Raw genomic sequence first — 25,485 nt, 5'->3', positions numbered from 1 at the left:
TGGGAAACCCAGATGTCTCAGAACAGGTCTATCTGTCCGTGGCGCGGCTATTTGAAATGATGTGCCGGCTCGTGACTCGCAAGCTAATCGAAGCTCGCGCCGTGGCAGCGCCTGATCGGTTGCCTGGCCGCTAGCTCCGATTGGCTCAGGAGTCGCGAGCCGGCGCGTCATTTGAAATAGCCATGCCACAGACGGATGGACCTGCTCTGAGACAGCCGGATATATATTACTGGCTAATAAATTGAGTAAATAATCATTGGTGGGTAGTGGTGCCAGTAGTATATACATTGCTGGCATGTGCCAGCAATCTATATATTACTGGCTTAAGAATGTCATTGGTGGGTAGTGGTGCCAGTAGTATATACATTGCTGGCATGTGCCAGCAATCTATATATTACTGGCTTAAGAATGTCATTGGTACCCAGTGGTGCCAGTGATATATAGATTGCTGGCACGTGCCAGCAATCTATATATTACTGGCTTAAGAATGTCATTGGTGCCCAGTGGTGCTAGTGATATATACATTGCTGGCACATGCCAGCAATGTATATATTACTGGCTTATAAATAACATTGGTGCCCAGTAGTGCCAGTAATATATACATTGCTGGCACATGCCAGCAATGTATATATTACTGTTTTAAGGATCTCATTGGTGCCCAGTGGTGCCAGTAATATATACATTGCTGGCACATGCCAGCAATGTATATATTACTGTTTTAAGGATCTCATTGGTGCCCAGTGGTGCCATTAATATATACATTGCTGGCACATGCCAGCAATGTATATATTACTGGCTTAACAGGGAAAACATAGGTGGACAGTGGTGCTCCGTGTGGAGCAGAACAGAGGCAGAGGGAGGTGGGCGGGGCGTCAGCGTGTTATTCAGTGAGCCCGGGCGGCAGAGCTCAAAGCTGGGACCCGGCAGGAGGACAAGTGAGGCGGACGCCGGGGGAACGAGGCTCTGCAGCATCCAGCCGCAGCAGCAGTGTGAGTGGGGCAGTGCGGACCAATCCTGCAGGGTGAGTATGACAGGCGAGGGACGGGGGGGCGGGGGGAGGCAGCGGGGCGGTCTGCCGGGCTGAAAGTGGTTAATCTTTCAGCCCGGCAGGCGTACACACATGGCGATGATGGATGAAAAACCATCCATCATCGCCACATCTGCTGGTAAAACCAGCAGATGAACCACTTAACTAGCGATGATGCAGGAGCGCGCATCATCGCTAGTCGGCAATCTCTGGGGCATACACACTGGGCGATTTTCAGCTGAAAATCGTCAAGTGTGTATGGGCCTTTGGGAGTAGTAGAAGTCTATATGTTGTATTTGAATGTAGCTGAACTACAGTTTGGCCGATGGGGAGCCCTTGATAACCTAGTAGGGTCATTTTTAAAAAAAAAACTCAAATATTTATTTTGTTCCAAAGTAATAAAAGCATTGGATGTGTTTTATCCCGACTTGTAACAGTTTTCTTAACAGAGCGCTGATTTGATTTCTGATCAAATGAACTGGTTGAACATGTGTTTTGGCTCTTTTGCTTTATTTTAACTAGAGCTTGGAGAGTTTCTTTAAATAGCTATTTGGCCTAGTTCTACTAGAAAAAAAAAGTGCCTTGTGTTGAATGATTGCATTAAGACCATTTTTGGTATAAGTTTTTATACTGTACATTTTATGAACTGTCTTGGTGGTGGGGATTCTTTTTATAACAGCATATTTGTAAAGTGAGTAAAAATTCTTTCAAAGTAGCTGCTGATTTTATTACTATATCTACCATGCCGAAAAGATCTTGCAGATTAGGTACATTTGACAGCTGCTTTGTAATACACTTTATTTCCCCATTTGCACACAGAAAACCCGTCTTCTCACTTTATAATTTTTACAAAAGCTTTTTTTAAAGACCCCAGTAATGCTTTCTCTACCCCAAAGGCAATTGCAAAGAGCTTTTTGCTCATGCCTTATTGTCCCTTTTATAGACCCCACAGGCTTTTACACAGATGTTACATATACATGGACTGTTTCTAATCAACCCAGATACTTTTACAGACACCATTGCGCTGCCCTAGTGACATCTTTACAGATTTTAAAAGTTGGGAACTCTGGATCGGTGGAAACTGGCATGGATTTGGCAATACAGCCCCCACTTTCAACAATGCAGATTCTACTTTAAACAGTTGAATCTGCATGAGGGGAGTCCCGGCGGACACAGAAAATCCACATTTTAAGGATACATTTTCATGCCTTGTTTTACAATCCTTTGGATCCCTCCCCCCCCCCAACTACTAATCAATTGCCGATTTGATTTACACTAACTTGCCTTCTGCACTCCTGCTCTCGTCCCCAACATATCTCTTCTCAGCGTTGCAGACAGCAGCTCCCAAGGACTGGATACAGGTACAGTACTACCCCTCTTGCTGCACCTGCCTACCGCATGCACTACACTGCACTACAAAACCCTTCCCCTAATCCTGCACCAGTCCCTGCACACATTGCACTAAATGACCGTGTACCAGTTTCCTGCATGCTCTACACTGTAACTACACTACCCATAACCCTGCGCCAGCCCCCGCACGCCCTATGCTGCATTGCACTGCACTACACTACCCTTTACTACTTCTAACCCTGCAGCATCTACCAGCACACACTACACTGCACTACACTTCCCCTAACCCTGTACCAGCGCCTCGCATGCACTAAGCACTCATCTTGCATGGGCTACCCACACACACTACACTACTGGGTCTTGTCCACTTGCATCTGGAGCCAACTGGTGGGCTGCAGATAGATTTATTTATTTTTTAAATTATCCACCACAGGATTTTTCCCACACAAAAAAATTGTTACAATTAACAAAAAAATAAAAATACTGCGGGCATCAAGAGGAAACATACCCGCGTGTTGGGTGTGATGTCCACAATTTAATTTTTAAGGCAATATACTGCTAATTGAGTATACACTTATATGTGATAAAGGATGTAATTTTTTTTCTTTGTGATTTTGTAATCAAATCCCCATTTCCCCGATTGTTCAATATCAGCAAATATACAAATTGCCACATTAAATGTATGCACCACATTCTCTTTTATTGTAAAGCATGGTGGTACTTAGGGGGGATGCTCACCGGGCCTTATTCAATGCTGTCTTCCCCGACAGCATTGAGCAGGGTTGCAGCTTGCCTCTTGCATGCAGGCTGCTGCTTGCCTCTTCCCTGCCGCAACTCGCGGCCACGCCCCCATTTCGCTCCCCGGCAGGTGGGACATTGAATCCCGCCTGCATGTTCTCGGTCGAGCTGACCGAGAACAGGACTGGGTCTCGGCGGTCGAGCAAGCTCGACTGCCGTGACCCTCAGATTGAATACCCCCCAAAATCATTTGCTGGGCATATGTTTTTTTTTTTACGTATTTAACGGTGGGGCGTGTCTTTTGACATTTTGCCACAAAAAGCATTACTGTTATTAATTTAAAATATTGGAATAAATATATAACGATACATTGATGATGATGATAGAATATTTGGAGTTGGTTAGTGTTAACTTCAAAGCAAAGGAATTTGTAAGCAGAGATTTAATACAAAGAAATGAGCATTGCAAGGAATTTCATGTAATTGGTCATGAGCTAGGGATTGTGTTTGTTTTTTTGACTGATGACATTGTAAACGAGTAAGCCTAAGCAGAGGCTTCGAAAGCTAGTCTGCTACCTTCTGTGTTTGTGTATGAGTGAGAAAGAGATGTAGTTTCACTCTCTGCCTGCAGATGGCAATGTTTTGGAAACTCACAGACACTAGACCTATATATAGATGATCTTGTACAAATAAGAAACATTCTTTTTATCAACTGATGTAGTGGGATATTTCATTGACTAGTGTTCATTCTAGCACCCGCCATCTTTGAAAACCCATGCAGTTCCTGTTACCTGCCTGGGGTGACGCTGTCTGCTGTGGTGTTTCTTGCACAGGTCTGGTTTGCTTGTCAGTGCTGATATACAGACCACACTGTGCTAGAAGCACTACAGCAGACAGCGACACCCCAGGCAGGGAAGAGGAACTGCATTTCAAAGATAGCAGGTGCTAGAATTCATAGTGTGTACACCCGGGGGCGATATGGCTTCCGATGTTGCCGATATAGTGAACATTGGAAACCATATCGCATGCTTTTTTAGGGCTTTTGAGCCCGATGCGCGCTCCCGTGTGAGCGCAAATCGTCAGTGAGATAGAGAGGGCAGCCAAGACTATATAGTGCAGATCTGCACTATATAGTCTAAATCAGGGATGGGCAACACCGGCCCTCCAGATGTTAGTGAACTACACATCCCAGGATGCTTTGCATTAGTTTTGCTATGTGGCCATGCTGAAACTGATGCAAGGCATGCTGGGATGTGTAGTTCATCAACATCTGGAGGGCCGGTGTTGCCCAGCCCTGGTCTAAATTGTCCCTCTGCATGCATGCCGCGAGATGCGAGTCCCGATACGATCTGATCGTATCGGGACTCGCATAGCACGGCATATCCTGCCATGTGTACACACCTTAACACTATAATGTATTATGTTCTCTATCCCATATCCTGGATGTCTTTCATTAGCAGATTGTTTAAATACCATTATTTGGTTTGATGAGAGAAGAATATATTTAGCTATTTGTAACTTTTGAAAATAATGTTTAACTTTTTTGATTTTCATTTGGACAAATGAAAACAAAATAAAGCATACTTTTTATTTGTGTTGCATTTTTCTTTGTATTTATAGATTATATTATTTGTATTTACAGTACAGTTTGTATAATGATACATAGAATGTTCTTCAGACACATCATATGAAACTTCTCCTGTTATCAGAATCACTGATTCAATTTATAATCCCTTCTATTTTTCTATATGTTGGACATTTTTGTATAACAGCAGCCTTTTGCAGTACATCATTTTTACATTTTTGTATAGTAATACTGTGCCTATGTTAAAATAAGTAGGATTTTTATGTTAATATTCTATCCTGCTCTTCTCCAGCTTGCAGAACAGAATGTATCTGGGCCTGTTCTACAGTAAATTTTGAATGTATCTGATTTGTGAATGCGCTCTACTGTAGAAAATAACAACCATTTCACCAGTTATAATTTCAGAGATATTTAAAATGTTTGTGTCTGTGTTGAGCCATTGATTTGTTAAAACGCTGTATTCTGATACACAAGTCCGTATCCAATTAGCTGCAGTAATTTACTGCAACTAGTGGATTAGGCCAGGACTATCCTATTAGCCCCAGTTATCAGGGATTATGCTTTGGGTGACTCTGGGACCAGAAACAGATTCTGTTATAAGTAGCTGCCGGAGTTTATCCCGGATTCCATGTGTTGCACTATCGCTGCTCATTTTTCGGACAATAAAAACAGTCTCTAATTGGAAATCACGATAATGACCATCGGTAAAAAAAAAATACACTATCAATAAACAAATAAATATGCTAGTTAGCACACAAAACAAAAACAGTCATACCTGTAATAGCACAGGAAAAACGACTGTATTTTCCACATATATTCTTGTGTATTCCAGTAACCAGTACTTTCCATAGATAGTGTTGCTGCTTGGTTGTGTCTGCTACACACTATTTCCTTTCCTGTTAAACCACTTTTTGGGCCAGATGTACTAAGCTTCAAAAAGTGATAAAATGGAGAATGATAAACTACCAGCCAATCTGCTCTGACTTGACATATTTCAAACACAGCCTGTGACCTGGCAGGTAGGAGCTGATTGGCTGGCTGTTTATCACTCTCCATTTTATTACTTTTTGAAGCTTAGTACATCTGGCCCTTTATGAGCTAAACTGTTAAATATATTTTAGGGAAATATGTCTGCCGGAATATGATTATGGCAGACCTGCAGGTTTCAGTACATATGCTGCATTGTTTTTACTGGGAATTATCTGTATGACAGGAGCTGGAGCCAGTATAAACCTTTCCCGTGGAAATGTGGGATTAGTAGTTTTTCTGGAAGTCACCTTTTCTATTATTGTATCTGTCTTTGTATATCATGATTTTATTAGATATTTGGTTTGATTATTGTTTTAACATGTCCAAGTAATATGTCACAGTGTAGCCTTGCTTGGCAGTTCATGGGTTATCTGGCCATACATTGCTGGGAACATAGGTTAATATGATTGAGAGTACTGTTAAATTTGTTCCGGTTGATTAATCTACTCATATGTCTACCTTTTTGACCCTGTTGACCTTTTGACCCTGTTTATCTATTGGGGTCGACCTATTAACTAGAATTATCCACATTGGGTTACAAAATGGCTCAGAATAGTGTGATGTAATGTTGAAAACAAGCCCAGAATAGCTTATAGGCCTGTTCCTGATAGCTACATTGGGATGCGGTCATTTGGTCTACTGCATTATGGTCGACAGTCATTAGGTCGAATCCATTAGGTCGACATGCTAAAAGGTCGACATGACTCTAGGTCGACATGGGAAAAGGTCGACATGATTCTAGTTCGAAAGGTCATTAGTTCGACAGGTCATTAGTTCGACAAGGTCATTAGTTCGACATTGTCTATGTCGACATTCACAAGGTCGACATGGAGTTTTTCACTGTTTTTTGAGCCAACATGTGCCGACAGGCGGTATTTCATGCCCTACCATCCACTAGGGCGTGGTGGGAGAATAAAATAGTGTGCCGAGCGTAGCGAGGCACCGTGCCCGACGCATTGCGAGCGCAGCGAGCGATGCGAGGGGATGCAGTGCACTTTAAACTGTGTCCATGTCGACTGTGTTGACATTCAGGTAAAAAAACAGTGAAAAACCCCATGTCGACCTTGTGAATGTCGACATAGACAATGTCGAACTAATGACCTGTCGAACTAATGACCTTTCGACCTAGAATCATGTCGACCTTTTCCCATTTCGACCTAGAGTCATGTCGACCTTTTAGCATGTCGACCTAATGGATTCGACCTAATGACTTTCGACCATAATGCAATAGACCAAATGATCCCAACCCGCTACATTATATACTTTTCAGACATACTACCAGGGATTTTAAACCCGGTACAATCCTGGGTTTAAAAAAAAAAAAAAGACTCGAATTCTGGGTAGAGCCATTCAGGCATACGGTAGTCCCGGGATTATACACGTGCACGTAAAGAATCCCAAGATTTTGTGTAGGTCTGAAAGGGGTATACGTTTATATCCTAAAATAAATTATCTATTTTTTGCCTGTGGAAATCTGTTGCTGCGTGGTTTTGGCTATTTTATAATAATTTCCAAAAAGCCCTTCTGTGATGGATTTTTGAAAGTGGGGCATGAATGTGCCAGTTTCTCACAAGGGGGAGTAAGCTTTTCTACTCCTACTGGATGATACAACATTCCGCATGATGCTTTTTATAGTGGTTGAATAGGTTTTTCCCCCCCAGTTAATTGTTGATAGTTATTTTTATGTGCAGGAAAAGGTTTGAAAATGTAAAAAAAAAAAGAACGTTCCCTTTTTAGTTACTGATGATTTAAACCCATGTTTTACAAGCACTAAAAAACTAGTCGTGCATGTAAATTCCAGAATCATTGGGGAATGGTAGTTAATGTGGAAATTCGACTTGTCCTAAAATAATAGTTGAACTTTTAATACTATGAACTTTGTCTGCTTTATTTAAAAACATAAGTTGTGCAACAAGAAGGCATAAGGTTATACATCCATGATCTGTATATAGTCAACAGTGTTCGCGAAAACCAGCCAAAAAAGTGGGTCCCGGGGACCCTTCACATCTAAAATTTGGGGTCCTACCTGACCTTTTCTGAGTCCCAACAGAAATGAAGGTTCTATTATCATTCTTATAAAGTGCAGCAGATTCCGTTGCGCCTTTACAATGGTAGACAGAGATAAAACAAACTGGGTAACGACAGACAGACTTGGAGGTTAGAGGGCCCTGTTGCAAGCGTACACTCTATTCCGTACTGGCAGCAGGGTCACTGTGCAGTGGGGGTGTTCCGGCGGTGGGTGTGAGGGGAGGGGGGGCACACTTGTTTACTGCTGGGCCGCTGTCAATGAGCTCTTCACAGCTGACAATATGTGAGTCAGCAGTGCAGCCGCCTCACCTAATATTTGTCATCGAAGGTGACTAGTTGCACAGTCACAGCGGCACCTCATGTATTACATAATTTGTTCTGCATGAATACATACCCCCCAACTTTGTTTGACCAGCAGACGGGATGCTGCTGCGCGCCACAGGCGCGTCGAAATTTTCGGGGGGGGGGGGGGGGGGGCTAATTCGGGGGCGTGGCCTATAATTGCGGCTCTCCCGCGAGGCCACACCCCCATTTCGCCGCTATGGGGGAATGACCCAGAGGCTCTGTGAGCCTCTAGCCATGCCCCCAGCCCCCTGGCTACGGGAATAGACGCTGTGCGCATGCGCACAGCGTTTATTGCCCGCTGCTTAGCAGCTGACAGGGGGGACTCCCAACAGCCCCCCCACACCGCAGGACACTGCCGCCCGCGGGTGGGACAGGCCCTGAAAATCGGGACTGTTGGGAGGTATGTGAATAAATTTCTGCTCCGATGCTACTAACTAATCCCGCCCCCTGACCTGCCGCCGCTGTGCTCTCTGCCGTTACAGAGTAATAACGGCAGAGAGCACAGTGGCGGCAGGTCAGGGGGCGGGATTAGTTAGTAGCATCGGAGCAGAAATTTATTCATGCAGTACAAATTATGTAATACATGAGGTGCCGCTGTGACTGTGCTACTAGTCACCTTCGATGACAATATGAGGTGAGGCGGCTGCACTGCTGACTCACATATTGTCAGCTGTGAAGAGCTCATAGTTAGTTATCTCCCACCTGCGCCTCTCTCCCGACATGCTGCACACCTCAGCCTGCACCTCACTAGACTAGAGTCCCACAGAGCCACTCCTCTTCCCCAGCAATGCACTTACATATGATCCCGATCTGGAGCAGGCGGGTGTAATGCATTTACCATCCGTCGCGATGTCCTCCCCGGCGGCAGCTGTTTCCTTCTGGCAGCGACGGGCGGTCACGGTGGCAGCAAGGTGTCTGGCAGCTGTATCATCCACACGGTCTGTCTGCTTCCCAGCCGGGTTGGGTGGTGTCCTCCGCGGCAGATAGAAGAGCAGAAGGTCTCACTCTCCTCTCACGTGCTGCACTGACTCTGCCCTGGCCTCACTGTTCGGCTATATGGTCTAGCCCTCCGCGCACCGCATCACACCACTGTGACTAGTATCCCTGCACAGAGAATATGCAAGAATACTGCGCACGCCATACAGGGAGGAGCGCGCCCCAGGGGACGCAGCCATTTAAAAAAAATGAGTCCCTGCACATCAAAAGTGGGTAAAAAACGCGGTATACCGAGTATTTGCGAACCCTGGTCAATGCATAAATTACATCTTAAAGTGATTGTTCTTCAGATAAAGATTATTCCACTCCCTTTTCCCTATTCTAATTAGAGATGAATTATAATACACAGGATTCCCTTACAAAGATTTAAATATTGTTAATTGATAATACTGTTGCTGTATTCTGATCGAGCATGTTTTTGCTTTCCTGTAAAACTTCAATAAAAACCTTGCATGCAATACCTTGGAAACTGCCCGCCATGAAGCCACCTGGCCTCCCTGCAGCAGTAATGCATTCTAGTGATCCTTCTAGGATCTGGCTGTGGCAGGGCATTGGGGTACAGTGGCAGCATGAAGGGGGTGGGCCAGGCCCACTGCTGTCACAATTTGGGGAGGGCCAGGCTGCTGACGTCCCCATTGGGGCAGGCCAGGCCCACTGACGTCCCCATTGGGGCTTCGCTGTGCGCATTGGTGGTTACAAGCAGGGTGTTCTAGCAGTGCACATTTTCTCCTATAAAAATCGGGCAGGACTTGGCGCCCTGCTAAAACAGCCTAGCCTGAACACTATGCATATGATACATCTTATTTGATCCTTTAGCATACAATGTATATTATTCGTCCCCCCAGCAAGTGCTGCCGGATCCTACAAATTTTATGTGCAGCACTTGCAATTTCTGGATCTGATGCTGTGCGCATGGGACCGCCCAACGGACAGAATCGGAGGTTAGGCACGTACGATTTGGGTACTTTTCTCCCAATTTCTTGGCCCAATCCATAAGAATCAGGTCAAAAGGGCCCCTAACGTATAACTGTATGGGTACCTCCACAGATAGTAAGGACAGAATGTCATTGATGGACTCTACGAGTGATATATTGTCTAGTGTGTACCTACTTTTAATATATAAAAGAGAGAACAATTCTAATCCGTGCATGTCAAGTCCACTGTCTGTGTAAGCAAATTAAAGAGAATATGCTGCTCCCTATAAAAATACCGTTTGAACCTGAGAGAAAATAAAATATAAAAAGAAATAAAAACCGTAACCCTAAAAAAAAAAAAAATCCTTATGAACAGTAGTAACTTATATACTGGGATAAGAGATTTATTTAAATGATTTTTATTAAAATATAAAACAATCTATTTATTTCAATTTAAGTACAATAAAACAAATATAGAATTTGACGGAAGCCAAGTATAATTTGTCCCATTTAGTCTGTCCCTTTTAATTGTTGCCTCAAACCCTATTTGATCTTAATTTCTTTGTAAAGATAACCTTATGTCTATCCCATGCATTTTTAAACTGCTCTACTGTGTTGGTTATTTATCACTTTGCATGTTATCACTTTTTAGTGTTCTGGCCCTTAGCCCAGTGGTTCCCAAACTGTGTGCCGCGGCACCCCGGGGTGCCTCAGAGCACATGCAGGGGTGCCCTGGGATGGTGGTCCAGGAACAATTAATTTTATTTATGGTCAATGTAATAGGGAAAATCAGTGCTTATGGCTTCCAATCATACAATATGAGAACAAACTGAAGTGAATACTGTCCCTCACAACATAAATGGACCTAAGGATCACATATAAACACAATTTATTTAATTTAATATATATTTTTTTGAAAGTACTGAATAAGAAAATTTTGGCCTAGGGGTGCCACGAAAAAAATTCTGATACTCCAGGGTGCCGTGATTCCAAAAAGTTTGGGAATTCCTGCCTTAGCCTGTATCACCTTTGATAGGAGGTTATTGCACTTGTCTACTACCCTTTCTGTGCAGTAATGTTTCCCCAAATTTCACACAAACTTACATCCCTTCAGTTTCAGTGCAGGTCCTCATGTTCTAATACTTCTCTTCATTTAAAGAATGTTTCCATCCTGAACCTTGATAGAAACTCTCAAATATAGCAAGGGTTTAATACATGTCCCCCTTTCCCTTCTCTGTTACAAACTATACTTATTGAGATTTCAATATAATAATATAAGGAAAGTAGGATCCAAGTCCATCAATAAAGCTCTGTACAGGCTTGATGATTGGCCAACATATTGTACCCTGGGTACACATGAGAGCGATCCTAATGAGGTACGGCATGATCACTGGCCTAATTCAGACTTGATCTCTTCATCGCGGGGCACATTTGTTCTCAAAATGGGTAAAATCATGGGCACTGCAGGTGGGGTAAATGTAACCTGTGCAGACAGAGTAAAGGGGTGTACATACAGTGAGATTTTGACAGGAGATTTTGACTACAGGGTCAAATTTCGTAGAAGGTTATCCAAAATCTCCTAATTTTTTCTAGCATAGATTGCTTAGCATAAATTGACTGTGCAGTTATGGCAATTTTGACAAGATAATAGACTATCATTACTTAGCCAAAATCTATTGTGCATCTACTCAAAATTGCTTAGTCAAAATTGGCCATAGCCAATATCTCACCATTTATACGGTGCTTTAAATTTGGGTGTGGTGTGTTGAATTTGAAATCTAAATTGCAGTGTAAAAATTAAAGCAGCCAGTATTCGCTGCACAGAAACAAAATAAGTCCCCTGAATTATGCCCACTGTTCCATACTTTATTAGCATGCATGATGTTGCTGACAATATCGCCTAGTTGGTCGTTCAGCACGGATGACCTGGCGACTGAGGGTACACACTCGACAATCCGGCTGAACCAAAACGTCATATCTTTCGGATTGACTAGTGTGTATGACAGAACATGCCAGCATTGTCCTAGTGTGTAACCAGTTTGAGACCAGATGCATCCAGAATTTTGCTGTGTTAGGAAATTGTTGGATAAGAGAAACAGACCTCCAGAATATTTAATGTTAATATTACCATATGTAAATATGCCATAATTGAATACATTTGAAATAACGGGATGAATTCATGTTCTCTCATCCTCTATTACCTCCCAGTAAAGGAACGGGATCCTTCAGGGAAGGACAGTGCCTTTCGCTTGGGCACAGATTGTAGCATTGAGTAAAAGACGATTAACATAGGAATTAAAACAAATAAATAAAGTTTTTAGTTAAAAAATTTTTTAAATGTATTCTAATGTAGGATACACACTAGAACGATTAGGGCTCAATCCCATCAATCTGGATCCAATTCTAACCAATTGGATGTAGACTGGGCATGTTTTTTGCATGTTTAGATCCGATTCCAATACGATGCACTTCACCGCTGTGGTTTGGTCGTTTTAAAGATCCTACCTGCTGCAGGTAGGATCTGTAAAAGATCCATTCAACTGGATACAGACTCAGATCAGATTGGATGCAGATCGATCTACTAACAATCAGTATCGTTCTGGTGTGTACCAGGCCTTAGGATGTGAGGGTTTTATATTTGGGGAAACAGCTTGTGATTAATTATTAATTCTCAGTTTGTTTGTTTTTTTTCGTGAATTTTGAATTGATACACAAAAATTTATAACCAAAAATGTATTCCTTAGTATTCTTCTAAAACATAAGTTTTTACTATATTGGCCAGTGTTTCCTAATAAATGTGACACTTGTTAATTAATACTCAAGATATATATTTTTTTTTAAACAGGGAATTCTGATGCTCAACTTTTTTATCCTTCATAAAATAATGACATTTTAAGCATGCTAATCCTCTTCAAGCAAATGCAATGTTAGTGCATCAAAGTAAGGCCTTCTACTGTGGGATTTAATTGCAGTTTTTAAATAAACCGCATTGATGTCAAGTGGAGATGACTCAATGAAAGCTTTCAATGATAAAAACAATATGTACAGTATATTTTCCCTAAGAACGTCACTGTGACTGTCCAGCCCAGAATGGAGACAGACCTGAGCCAGGAGCCTGGTGTTTCTAGCGCTCTGTAGGCAGCAGCATTTCACTTTGATGACACATGCTTGTATGGATGGTGGTCTCTCGCATGTATTGAATGTAGTGGGACAACTCAATTTGGATTGTTGAATAAAGCAAATATAAGCATTTTCACAATTCCACATGTAGACATTTTGTTTGTATAGACCAGTAACACCACAACTACCTGTACTTACAGTATTAAGGGTTTCATCAGTCAATACTAAACTCGGTGAATACTATACAATACAGTATGTTGTGCAATAGTGGAACAATCTGCGCAATCATTGTATAGTGTAAATGTCCAGTGTGCAATATATTGTTACATCAGGTAGCACCATTGTCATGGGCAGACCCAGCTTTGTCATGTAGTAAATTCTTTATGTCCAGAGGTTAGATTAGCCCAACTCTTGGGTTTATGCTATAATTTGCCCAACTCATGGTCACCTTTGGTGTCCAAATAAGGAGTTGTCATGCCCAAAGCAAGACTTTTTACACAGTTAACCCCTGTATTTTGGGTGCCATATGCCTGGGCACCAAAACACAGATCAATTGGGTAAAATTGTTTAGGCAACTGAAAAGTCCAGTTTTGATCAGAAAAAAATAGACGCCCAAAACAATGGAATCAGCCCCTATGAGTCTTGGCTTTTAAGGGATAGTGAAGTCTTAAGACAAACCAGTATCCTTAACACGGTTGTTATTTAAATTAAACATTACTTTCTCAGCATATTTGGGTTTGCACAAATATGTGCATGCACAAGAAGGATGAAGTTTGGTGGGTATAATATTCTGCTTCTCAATATTGAAAAGTGGGGACCTGAAAAATAAGCTAATAAAAATACTGACTTATGGTAAAAATCTGAGCTAGCCGCATAGGAATATGAAGGCAGATTGTTTGTTGCAGAGTGCAGTAGTAGGTGTGCCTAGATGAGGGAATTGGAGGAGCAGTGTACTGTATATGGGGGCTAATTCAGGTTGGATCATAAAAGCTGCCACGCAGAATGAGAGAATAAACACCCATTGCAGAATTGTGAAAGAATTGCTAACATTCGCAGATCAATTCCCAGATCAATTCGCAGATCAATTCCCAGAATTTCCGTCTGAGGAAATGTTCGTAAGTTCTGAGGCTTCTACTAATCTGCAACTGAAATGGTCTGGAAGTGGTTAGTGCTGATGTCATAGACCCACCCCAAAAACACCTGGACACGTCTGCATTTTTTCAGACACACCCAGAAAACGGGATGTGTTTACCCCCAAAATGTGGCTTCCTGTCAGTCAAACTCCGACTGCACTTCAATTCCTAAGCTTTCGCATTTTCATTCGCAGATTGAGGTCATGCGTGCATGATGTCGGATAACCATCATAGCAGTGCCACAATTATTAATACATAGAAACTAGATGGATGCACTAGTTTCAAAGTAGCCTCATATAACTATTTTGTGCTATTTTGTGCTCCTTGCCTTGTTCACCTTTTGCAACTTACCTTCATTTACTCACCCTACACCAGGCATGTCCAAAGTCAGGCCCGGGGGCCAATTGCGGCCCGTCCTGTCATTTCAAGCGGCCTGCAGCCTCCAGATGGAAGCGGGCAGAGCATCAGATGTGGGAAGCACAGGACACTAAAGGTGGGGCCCCAGCGAGCGCGCCTTTACCTTGCTGTCTGCTGCAGTGAGGAGGTGCCGGCCGCCTCAGTCAGATGTGTTTGGCATCCTACACCTGCTGCTGCAATCGTATATCACCCTACTCCACAATCACAGTGACTGCAGTGGGGGGAAGCTTGCTCCCGTAACATGCAGAGAGGAGGAAGGCAGCAGCAGGAGCCCAAGCATCTCCTGTCCTTGCAGTGCCTGCTTTGCTTCTCCTTCCTCTGGCTCACATAAGGGGCTGGGAAACATACAGAGAAGGGAGGGGGCAGAGTGGGGGACAAACAGTGAATGGAGGCAGTGATAGCCATTCAGAGAATGGGGAGCAGGGGTAGGCTGGGGGATATACAGTGAATGGGGGCAAAGTGGGGTACATAGTGAATGGGAGTCATACTGTGGAGGGTCAGGCTTGGGAACATACAATGAATGGAGGCACTGATGGACATTAAGAGAAGGGGGGCAGGCTGGGGAACAGAGTGAATGGGTGCAGAGTGGAGAACATATAGTGAATGGGGACATACAGTGAATGGGGGCAGGCTGGGGGGGAAATACAGTGAAGGGGCAGGCTGGGGGACATAGAGTGCATGGGGGCAGAGTGGGGGACCATTCTGATGTGATTAATGATTCAAAGAATGTCAGGCTGAATGGTCGGCACCCACACATTTACACTTCACCAAATCTGGCCCTCGTCGCAAAAAGTTTGGACACCCCTGCCCTACACCATAACACAGCCCTAGGAAGTCATGCACCTTATATAGTGGCCTTCTTGACACTGTAGACAAGCTAGATTGAAACTTAATTTGTAAGAGGCTCAGATCCTTCATGAAAACACTTAAACATTGGCTTTACACAATAAAAATCTGATTGGATAGAAAATCCTATAGGCATGTGACAGATGTCTGTGTGTTGATCATATGCCTCTTTGTAATTGGTAACGTTCAGTGCCTTTTGACATGTCAAGCACTTTGGAGGTTAATGTGCCACGCAAATTGCAGTTTCATATCTCTGAGGACAGTACAAAGCCCAGCTTGAGGATTGTTTAATGGATTCTTCATCTGTGTTAGCTTTGGCTGATGAGGCAGATTGGAAACAGCTGCTGAACAGCAGTTTGTTACGTGATTTAGACAATAGGTTGAAAACTCCGGCTTTCATGTGCGTACTTTTAGGCCGAAAGCTTAATAACAGTGAAGGGAATTTTTATGCGAAGTTGTGGGAACTGTCCTTATTACCCTATACAGGGTCATGCAGTTCTTGATACCTCATCCCATATTTTTTATAGGCGTGCATAAGAAAAATAATATTTTACAGTTCATATACAGCAATGACAGGATGTGTTTTGTGTGTAATTGGAATGCAGTGTTTAATTATGGATGATGACAGAGTGAAAGTTTGGATTTTACGCTGTCAAATCTAAATTTTGATATGCTATGCATACATAAACCATTATGGGGTATTCAGTCCATTAAATACAGGAGAGACACTTTTTATGGCCTTAAGAGCTTTTGATTTATATTACTCTGCTGTTCACTGTGAAAATGAACTGTGTAGATTTATTTAGTTGTGTTGTAACAATTCAAATGACTGTAAACTTAGCTTTTGCTTTTATTTTTTGCATACATGTTCCCCCTAGGGATTCATACTCCAAGCATTGTGCTAGTGATGAACATGTATTCTGTCTAAGAAAAATTAAAGTCTTGAATGGATTTTTTGTGTGTGATTTTTTAGTTGCTTTTGTAGCAATGGAAAGAACATCATTTGCCGGTTTATATCCTTCTAATGGGTATGAATCTGGGTAGCTTTATTGTCTAAATGGGGGTTTTATGCTGTTTTAATCTTAGTAAATTGTCATAATGCAGAACCCAAGAAAAATTCTACAAATCCACTGCATAGTAAGTTTCCCTTTCTCAAAAGCCTATAACTGAAAGGGTGTCCTGGAGTATAGGGGATCAACAAAGTCAAAAGCGACACTCGCTGTGCATACGCTGTGCATCCTGCATAGATCGCAGTGTTTTGCTGCAGTGGCAAAACCCTGGTCGGCACTGCTCTATGCTTAAACACCTCTCTCAGCGCAGGGCTCAAGTCACCCCGTGTGTACGGGGCTTCAGTTATCTACCATAATGCTAGTTTATCAAAATAGATGGTTCCTTGATATTTAGACCTTTAAATAATAAAACCAAATAACCCTCAACGTGAATCTCCTCAAGTGAGGAATATAAATAGATCATAGTACAAACGTTGTATTGACAGTTCTTGGCAATGGCCATTGCCCATTATACACGTGTTTCTTATTTCCATTCCATGTTCCAGACTAGGGAAACCTCATGCTGGGTTTTAAACTATAACACAAAGTCCATCATATAAATACGGACTTTTACTGGCTTGTAGCCCTAATGTTCTCTTATCAGTCTTTTATATAAAAGCAGTTTTGTATGTATGAATTTCCAGACACTATGGGGGTATATGTAATAACATGTGTACTGCAAAGGTTGGTTTCCGCCCTCTATAATATTGCTACTTTAAAACATCAGGCAGACGCGCCAATGCCTGTATTATGCCACCTATTACATTTACCCCTAAGGGGGGGTCTTCATTTAGTCGTGTTTTTTTTTTTTTTAGCTAGCTGAAAAATTTGGACTTTAGTATTCAATTGCGCCTGTTTTTTTTTTTTACAGTTTTTTTTTTTGTCATTTGACGCCGATACAACTGTTGATCTCCCAAAAGCGGATTTCTTCTTTCTTTCTCAGGAGGGTGGCTTTGGCACTTACAGCCAGCAGTACAACCAATTGAAAAGCTCCAAGTACTTTAGACTGGCGCTGCAGCACAATGAAAAAATTTAATTCCCTTCTCCACAAATGCAAAATTGAAAATCAGACATTCTCATGGTGTATTGTGTGTAGCATAAAAAAATGTATTAGGTGTTTATATGTGTTGTACTATATTATATATAGAAAGGTATAAGACTGCGCTGTACCTGCAGTGTGTAGATAGGGGATGCGGTCATTTGGTCGAATGCATTATGGTCGAATGTCATTACATCGAATCCATTAGGTCGAATTGCTAAAAGGTCGACATGACTCTAGGTCGACATGGGAAAAGGTCGAAATGATTCTAGGTCGAAAGGTCATTAGTTCGACAGGTCATTAGGTCGACAAGGTCATTAGTTCGACATTGTCTAGGTCAACATTCACAAAGTCGACATGGGGTTTTTCACTGTTTTTTGAGCCGACATGTGCTGACAGGCGGTATTTCATGCCCTACCATCCACTAGGGCGTGGTGGGAGAATAAAATAGTGTGCCGAGCGTAGCGAGGCACCGTGCCCGACGCATTGCGAGCGCAGCGAGCGATGCGAGGGGATGCAGTGCACTTTAAACTGTGTCCATGTCGACTGTGTTGACATTCAGGTAAAAAAACAGTGAAAAACCCCATGTCGACTTTGTGAATGTCGACCTAGACAATGTCGAACTAATAACCTTGTCGACCTAATGACCTGTCGAACTAATGACCTTTCGACCTAGAATCATTTCGACCTTTTCCCATGTCGACCTAGAGTCATGTCGACCTTTTAGCAATTCGACCTAATGGATTCGATGTAATGACATTCGACCATAATGCATTCGACCAAACGATCCCAACCCGTAGATAGGGCTGCTGCACAATGTCCTGAGGTGCACTACAATAGCACCTTGGTAGAAAAGACCATGGGGGAGGGAATAGGATATGAGTGTGCAATCCCTACTGCTAAATAACAATTAACATGTGACACCTCTTTGGTAAAGAATAAAAATCTTTTATTAATTTGTGCAAAATAACACAACGTTAATCATTTATAAGATACACTTAAAGAAATAAAATGGGTGTCTTCTAATACCAGTATACATGAACTAGACATACAAACATAAAACATAGAAAAAAAATGTACAAAATCCACAGGGGCCTGATTCAGCTCCTGCTAATGGGACAAATGTTATATTTAAAAAAGGCCAGAGTTGTGCCAAGAATAAAGTCCAGCAATGAGGATGATAAGGGTCCTGTAAACCAGGATACCCGCTGTATGGACGATAGGTGTGGGGGTCTTGGAGGGTTTGGAAAGGGTTTTACCTTATCACCAGATGCTCACTGACCATAAATCGAAACGTCTGCCGGCAGACTTCACTCCTGCTGAGCTGTGTGTAAAGACAGTCTGGAGTCCGATTTTCCTCTGTACCTTCAACGCGTTTCACCTGTGTACCAGGCTTCGTCAGGAAGAAATTTGCAGAGTGTCAGTTTAGCTTGGATGCGGCTTTTTTATGCCGTCTCCTCTGTTAGGTTGCTGCCCTCTCCCCCCGTCATTTCTGGGTTTCACTGCGTGCACTTCCGCCCTTCTCGCACGTCATCTGGTCCCTGTATCTAGTGCTGCGTTTATTGGGTCTTCCGCCCTCACAGCCGTCACCTCCTGTTGGTGACTTTCGCCCTTCCTGCGCGTCATCAGCGCTGCAGCCGCAGATCCTCTGTCTTGTGTCTTTTATCAGCGGCACCTCTGCTGTTAGGCCTGTAACGTGATTTGGGAGTATATGTCCCTGTAGTGACCCTAATCGATACTCTGTAGCTAGGTTGATTTATGACCACCTAGTACCGCTGTGGGTATTTTTTAATTATAAACGAGTATAGAGTCCATATGGAAGTTGTATGCATATGCATAAATAATGATACAAGCAGACATTATTGGAAATAAATATAAGTAAATGAATATTAATTGAAATAAAGATAAAAATAATAATAATAAAATTAAAATAAAATAAAAATAAAGTAAAAATAATAAAAATAAAAATGAAGATAAAAATAATAAGTACATTAAAATAAAGATTAAAATACAGAAATCACACCGTAACATAAGACACAACCATACATAGACACAACAGAAGTGAGTGTTTTCCGGACTAAGAGGGGGGAGGGGGGTGTTGGGAAAAGAGGGAAGGGGGGGGCTGGGTTGCTAAAAGGGGTATAAATATATTAGTCTGGAATAGTTTCCTACATCTAATGATATGAAGCAGAGTAGTACTATATCATACAGTATGTTTTTTTTACAATGTAATTGTATAGGAAAACAAAAATATACCCAAGAATCAGTACTAGAGAATAATTTAAAAAACATGGCACCAGGAACCTCCATTTCTGTCTGCTGATTTCGATGGATCTTGCATATCCAGAAAGTTGGCTAACATTTTTCCATTAAGAAGTAAAAGCTATTTGCCATATGTGTCCAGGCCTTCATGAAACAGACAATACAGCGTATTATAGTTTGTAACATGAAAAGCTTGAGGAAGCAGTTTGCACGTTTAAAGACTGATTCTGACGGGTGAAAAGCACAAAAGAACAAGTAATATTTGGGTAAATGTACTATAGTGGCACAGATATTTCCGCTTTATAGAGGCAAAGCAAGAAGCCGTGTCACCAATATGTATTAATATCTTGGGCGCCAACTGAGGGAGTGAAAACTACCCCTTTCTGGTGTTGCCCACCAAAGCACATAGGGCCTTATTCTAGTTCACTCTTTCTGACAAAATTCTTCTTAGATGGACAAAACCAGGTGCACTGCAGGGGGACAAATGTAAAATGTGCAGAGAGAATTAGATTTGGGTGAGTTATTTTGTTTTTGTGCAGGGTAAATACTGGCTGCTTTATTTTTACACTGCAATATAGATCTCACTTTGAAGTAAAAACCAACCCAAATCTAATTCTCTCTGGACAAGTAACATCTACCCCACCTGCTGTGCACATGGATTTGTCCATCTAAGAAGGATTTTGTCAGAGTGAACTAGAATAAGGCCCAGAGTGCATCAGCCTAGTTCTCATGCGTTATGTCTCACTGCTCAGTTCTCACATGCAGCCCAGAGCCAGCAAACACCACAGCCAGAGACAGCGATATAACTGCTGTGGTGTATTGGCAACATGAACTGCAGCTGTCGATATTGTTAGCTGCAGGGGTCAGAATGGTCAGCACTGTGGATAGGACCCCTGTCATCCTTTTACTTCATACATGGGAGACCAATTGTACAATTACCCACTTGTGCCTTGTCAACTTTGCTGCACTGCAGGTGGTGCTGATATAACGTGCAGAGGGCCAGCTGCAGTATACTTCATGGAGATGATATACAGCCAGCTGATGATATACAGCTAGCTGCAGTATACTTCATGGAGATGATAAACAGCCAGCCAATCAGCTCCTCCCTGCCATGTAACAGACTGTGTTTGAAAAATGTCAGACAGGAGCTGATTGGTTGGTTGTTTATCACTCTCCATTTTATTACTTTTGAAGCTTAGTGCATCTGGCCCGAGTGATTTATTTTCGAGAAGAGCGCATCCAATCTAAAATCTAAATCTCATTGCAATAGTAATGCGGGATAGTATGGATGGTGTAATGGTTAGCATTACTGCCTCACAGCACTGAGGTCATGGGTTTGATTCCCACTATGGCCCTAACTGTGCAGATTTTCTATATTCTCCCAGTACTTTCTTGGGTTTCCTGCGGGTACTCCCTGTTTCCTTCCACATTCAAACAGATATACTGGTAAACAAAAGACACAGGGCCAGATTCTCTAAGCTTCAAAAGTGATAAAATGAAAAGTGATAAATAGCCAGCCAATCAGCTCCTACCTGCCATGTCACAGACTATGTTTGAAAAATGTCAGACAGGAGCTGACTGGCTGGCTGTTTATCACTCTCCATTTTATCACTTTTGAAACTTAAAAGAATCTGGCCCCACAATATGATGGTTTCTCCAATGGCGCTCTAATCGCCCCCAATGTAGAAAGGATAAATGAGTAGAAAATGAGTTTTCCCTCCTCTTCTTTTCTTCCTCTCCTTATTTCCTCAAAGGCATATAAAACCAAGAGAGAGAAGAGAGGGAATATAGTGTAGTAGGTTTCACACAAGTAAAATAATATCCGATATGGGGAGTAAAAATTCCTTCTATCTTCCTTATGGGTGGTGTTGTAAACTTCGTGGTAGAGGGTCACCATAATGTGCAGACATGAAGGATAGCTTACATCAAGCTTACATTCATTCCAATTGTTATACACACATAAAGGTATCTTTATGTAATTCCACCACAACCACAGATCAATAATAGATGCTCACACAATTGCTTACGTTTTATATGCCCTTGAGGAAATAAGGAGAGGAAGAAAAGAAGAGGAGGTAAAACTCATTTTCTACTCCTTTATCCTTTCTACATTGGGGACAGTAAGCGATTAGTGCGTCATTGGAGAAACCATCATATTTTGTCTTTTGTTTATTTGTATATCGAGAGGTTTGGCGACCTTTTCTATTGGTGTGTTTTCTAATAGCTGCTTTAGGCGCAGTTCTGAGGTTTGTCTCTTGTTGTATTTTGCAGATATACTGGTAGGTTATTTGGCTCCTAACAAAAATTAACCCTGCAATGTCTGTGTGTGCGTGTACATGTGGTAGGGAATATAGATTGTAAGCTCCACTAGGGCAGGGAGATGTGAATGTTTAAATATTTTCTGTAAAGTGCTGCGGAATATGTGTGCACTATATACGAAACTGTTAATACATAATAAATAAATAAAGCTGCCTAGCATTTGTGAGCTACATGCAGAAACATAATTATATTAAATATATATATGTGCCTCTTCAATGTCATACTCATAATAATGCTTAGAAAATGCACTACTTTTTTTTTGTATTTTATCTTTATTGTTTTGCATACAAAATTTACTAATAAAAATAAATAAAATAAATATATATATATATACACACACACACACACACACACACACACACACACACACACGTGCCACTTAAGTCTCATACACATGGGGTGATTTTCCCTAGCCTATGGGGGGGTATTCATTGTCAGGGTCACGGCAGTCGAGCTTGCTCGACCGCCGTGACCCAGTCCCGTTCTCGGTCAGCTCGACCGAGAACATGCAGGCGGGATTCAATGTCCCGCCTGCCGGGGAGCGAAAAGGGGGCGTGGCCGCAAGTTGGGGGCGCGGCCGGGAAGAGGCGAGCTGCAGCCGGCCGCTCGTCACTTCCCGGCTGTTCTCGGCAGAACGAGCCCGACAGCTTGTGCTGTCGGGCTCGTTCTGCCGAGATACCCTGCTCAATGCTGTCGGGGAAGACAGCTTTGAATAGGGCCCGGCGGGCATCTCCCCGATGGGAGGTGCTCGCCGGAGATTGAATATCCCCCTATATGCTGAGCGATGTATACTAGGGAAATTGCCCTTGAGCTTTCTGGTGGCTAGATCGCACATATATGGGCGATCTGTGCTAACCAGTGTTCTCTGGTGGAAACACTGGCAATTTGAATAGATCTAAATGTAGTCATGATCTGAGCCGGTGATGGCCGCGCATTGCTATGGGACTTCCACACAGAGCAATCCATGCTCAATTTCTAAACAGGTTGCTTAGAAAATGGGCTACTAACGCCCGGTGTGTATGCCCCTTTCCATTGCAACATTGTTTGTTCTGTGTGGGGTTTTTTGTTTTGCTTTGCTCCCAGTTCAGAATCTGTCCCATTGTATTGACGCTTTACAAGTTTTGGATCTGGTGCCTCAGAAATAATAATAATTATTTAATATGTAGTATACATAAATACAGTGTTACATGTCATTTTTCTTTTTTTTCCAGTTGAAACTGTGGAACAAGTATAGAATTTCCAACATTCCCTCACTGATCTTTATTGAGGCAGCCACAGGGAAGATTGTGTGCAGAAATGGTCTCTTGCTAATAAGAGATGATCCAGAAGGTCAGTACCAAGCACTACACAAAAACTTTAATTTACTATAACTAATATTCTCATGATATCTGTTTCCTGATCAATCATATAATGACTTGTACAATTCTGAAAGCTATACTGCCCTCTACTGGGAAATGTTTAGTTACCCTAAAATTCCATTCCCTACTGCAAAATAGGTCCTAAAATTTAAAGCATACAGGCACACTTTTAATCAGCATCTGGGTCCTGGACTAGACTCCCCTTACTATTCCTGAATCCCCCTACTTCTACTTCTGATATTGGGTACACAGTCATTTGACATATTGGTCACATTATCTAGGACAGGGGTGTCAAACTCAAATTCATCGGGGGCCGCATCAGCAGTTTGGTCACCCTCAAAGGGCCGCTGTATAATAATAATAATGCAATGACACCACAGGCTGCTCCCGCTGTATAATAATAATGCAATGACAGCACAGGCTGCTCCCGCTGTATAATATAACAATAGTAATGCCATGACACAAATTATTATACAGGGGGAGCAGCCTGTGGTGTCATTGCATTATTATTATACAGAGGGAGCAGCCTGTGGTGTCATGGCATTACTTTTATATTATACAGGGGGAGCAGCATGTGGTGTCATGGCATTATTATTATTATACAGGGGGAGCAGCCTGTGGTGTCATGGCATAATGCCATGACACCACAGGCTGCTCCCCCTGTACAATAATAATGACACCACAGGCTGCTCCCCCTGTATAATATAAAAGTAATGCCATGACACCACCACCAGATATATTGTTTTTTTATGTAACTTACTGTATTTTATCCCTCAGGCTCCTTTGCTGCTGCTGCAGCTCCAGTAATTTCAATTCCACTCTCTGCGCCGCGGCCTGTCCTGCTGCGGCCCCCCGACTCGGCCTGCCTTCCTTCCTCTCTGCAGACGCGTGGGTGTGAGGCGTCATCGTCATGACGTCCCCACCCAGCGTCTGCCACTGCCTCGATAAGAGGGAAAAGGCTGCCGGGCCCTCCTCCACGTAGCCGTGGAGGCCGGCGGCCATGTTCCTGTGGCCGCCGGCAGTGCAAAAAAAAACTCTCAAAAAAGAGAATAAAAGGTGAAGGCTGGCGGCGGCTGCGCGGGCCACATGACGAGGTCTGTCAGGCCGGATTTGGCCCGCGGGCCTTGTGTTTGACACCCGTGATCTAGGATGTACCCACTACTGCAGGCTCCCTCGGGTTGTTTGCCGTTTCGTCCTGTTGCGAGAAATGGCACAAAAAAAAGTGAAAAAACTCATGTTGACCTTTTCATGTGTTGACCTTTTGACCCTGTCAATATATTGCATGTTGACCTATTGATTTTGAATTATTGACTGTATGGCTAGACACTGTTGGGTAAATTTACCGAAATGGGAGTTCTATTAAAGTTGACATGTTCCCCAAAGCCACCAATCATTCTATCTAGTATTTTCTAGAAGGTGCTAAATAAGTAAGTAGAATCTGATTGGTTAATATGGACAACATCGCATCTTCAATAGAACTACTATCTTCGTAATTTTACACCTGTCTATCTAATAACCCACACCCATGCCACACCTTAATGCTTCTTAAACATTATGCAAATTTAGCATATTTAGATTGGGTGCTGAGTTGCTAGCTGTTTACAGGTGCCGCACTGGCAGACAGACAGCGTTGGTGGCCTTTTAAATTTGGTGCCAGTTACCAGCCAATAGTAGTGGCCAGTCCTGTAACCAATCAGAAGGCAGTCAACTGCCAGCCCAGGAGCATCTGCTGAATTGTGGCCAGTACCAAATTAGAAATGATAGTGGCCCTGTTGGGGTGGATTTAAGGTCACGGCCATCCCTAGGCCCAGCGATAGTGGCCCACCATTACATTTCCCCCTGAGTGCAAGAGAGAGAGAGGGGCATATTCCACTATCTTCACCTGGTGGGTGGCAGCCTTTAAGCTCGTTTGCATGGTGACGGCCCATCCA

The 25,485-nt window shown here is 42.6% G+C and overlaps 1 protein-coding gene across 1 annotated transcript in view; it reads left to right on the top strand.

Annotated features, from left to right (window-relative positions):
* Positions 1-25,485, top strand: part of NXN (nucleoredoxin) — a 104,664-nt gene that overhangs the window by 40,995 nt on the left and 38,184 nt on the right. The window contains exon 2 of the mRNA XM_083174059.1: positions 23,408-23,525. Coding sequence (XP_083030185.1) covers positions 23,408-23,525 — 118 coding nt within the window. The remainder of the gene's footprint in view (positions 1-23,407; positions 23,526-25,485) is intronic.

Source organism: Crinia signifera, chromosome 2 (genome assembly GCF_055691185.1).
Source record: "Crinia signifera chromosome 2, ASM5569118v1, whole genome shotgun sequence".
NCBI classification, from domain to species: Eukaryota; Metazoa; Chordata; class Amphibia; order Anura; family Myobatrachidae; genus Crinia; species Crinia signifera.
This window is presented reverse-complemented; position numbering and strand designations above follow the sequence as displayed.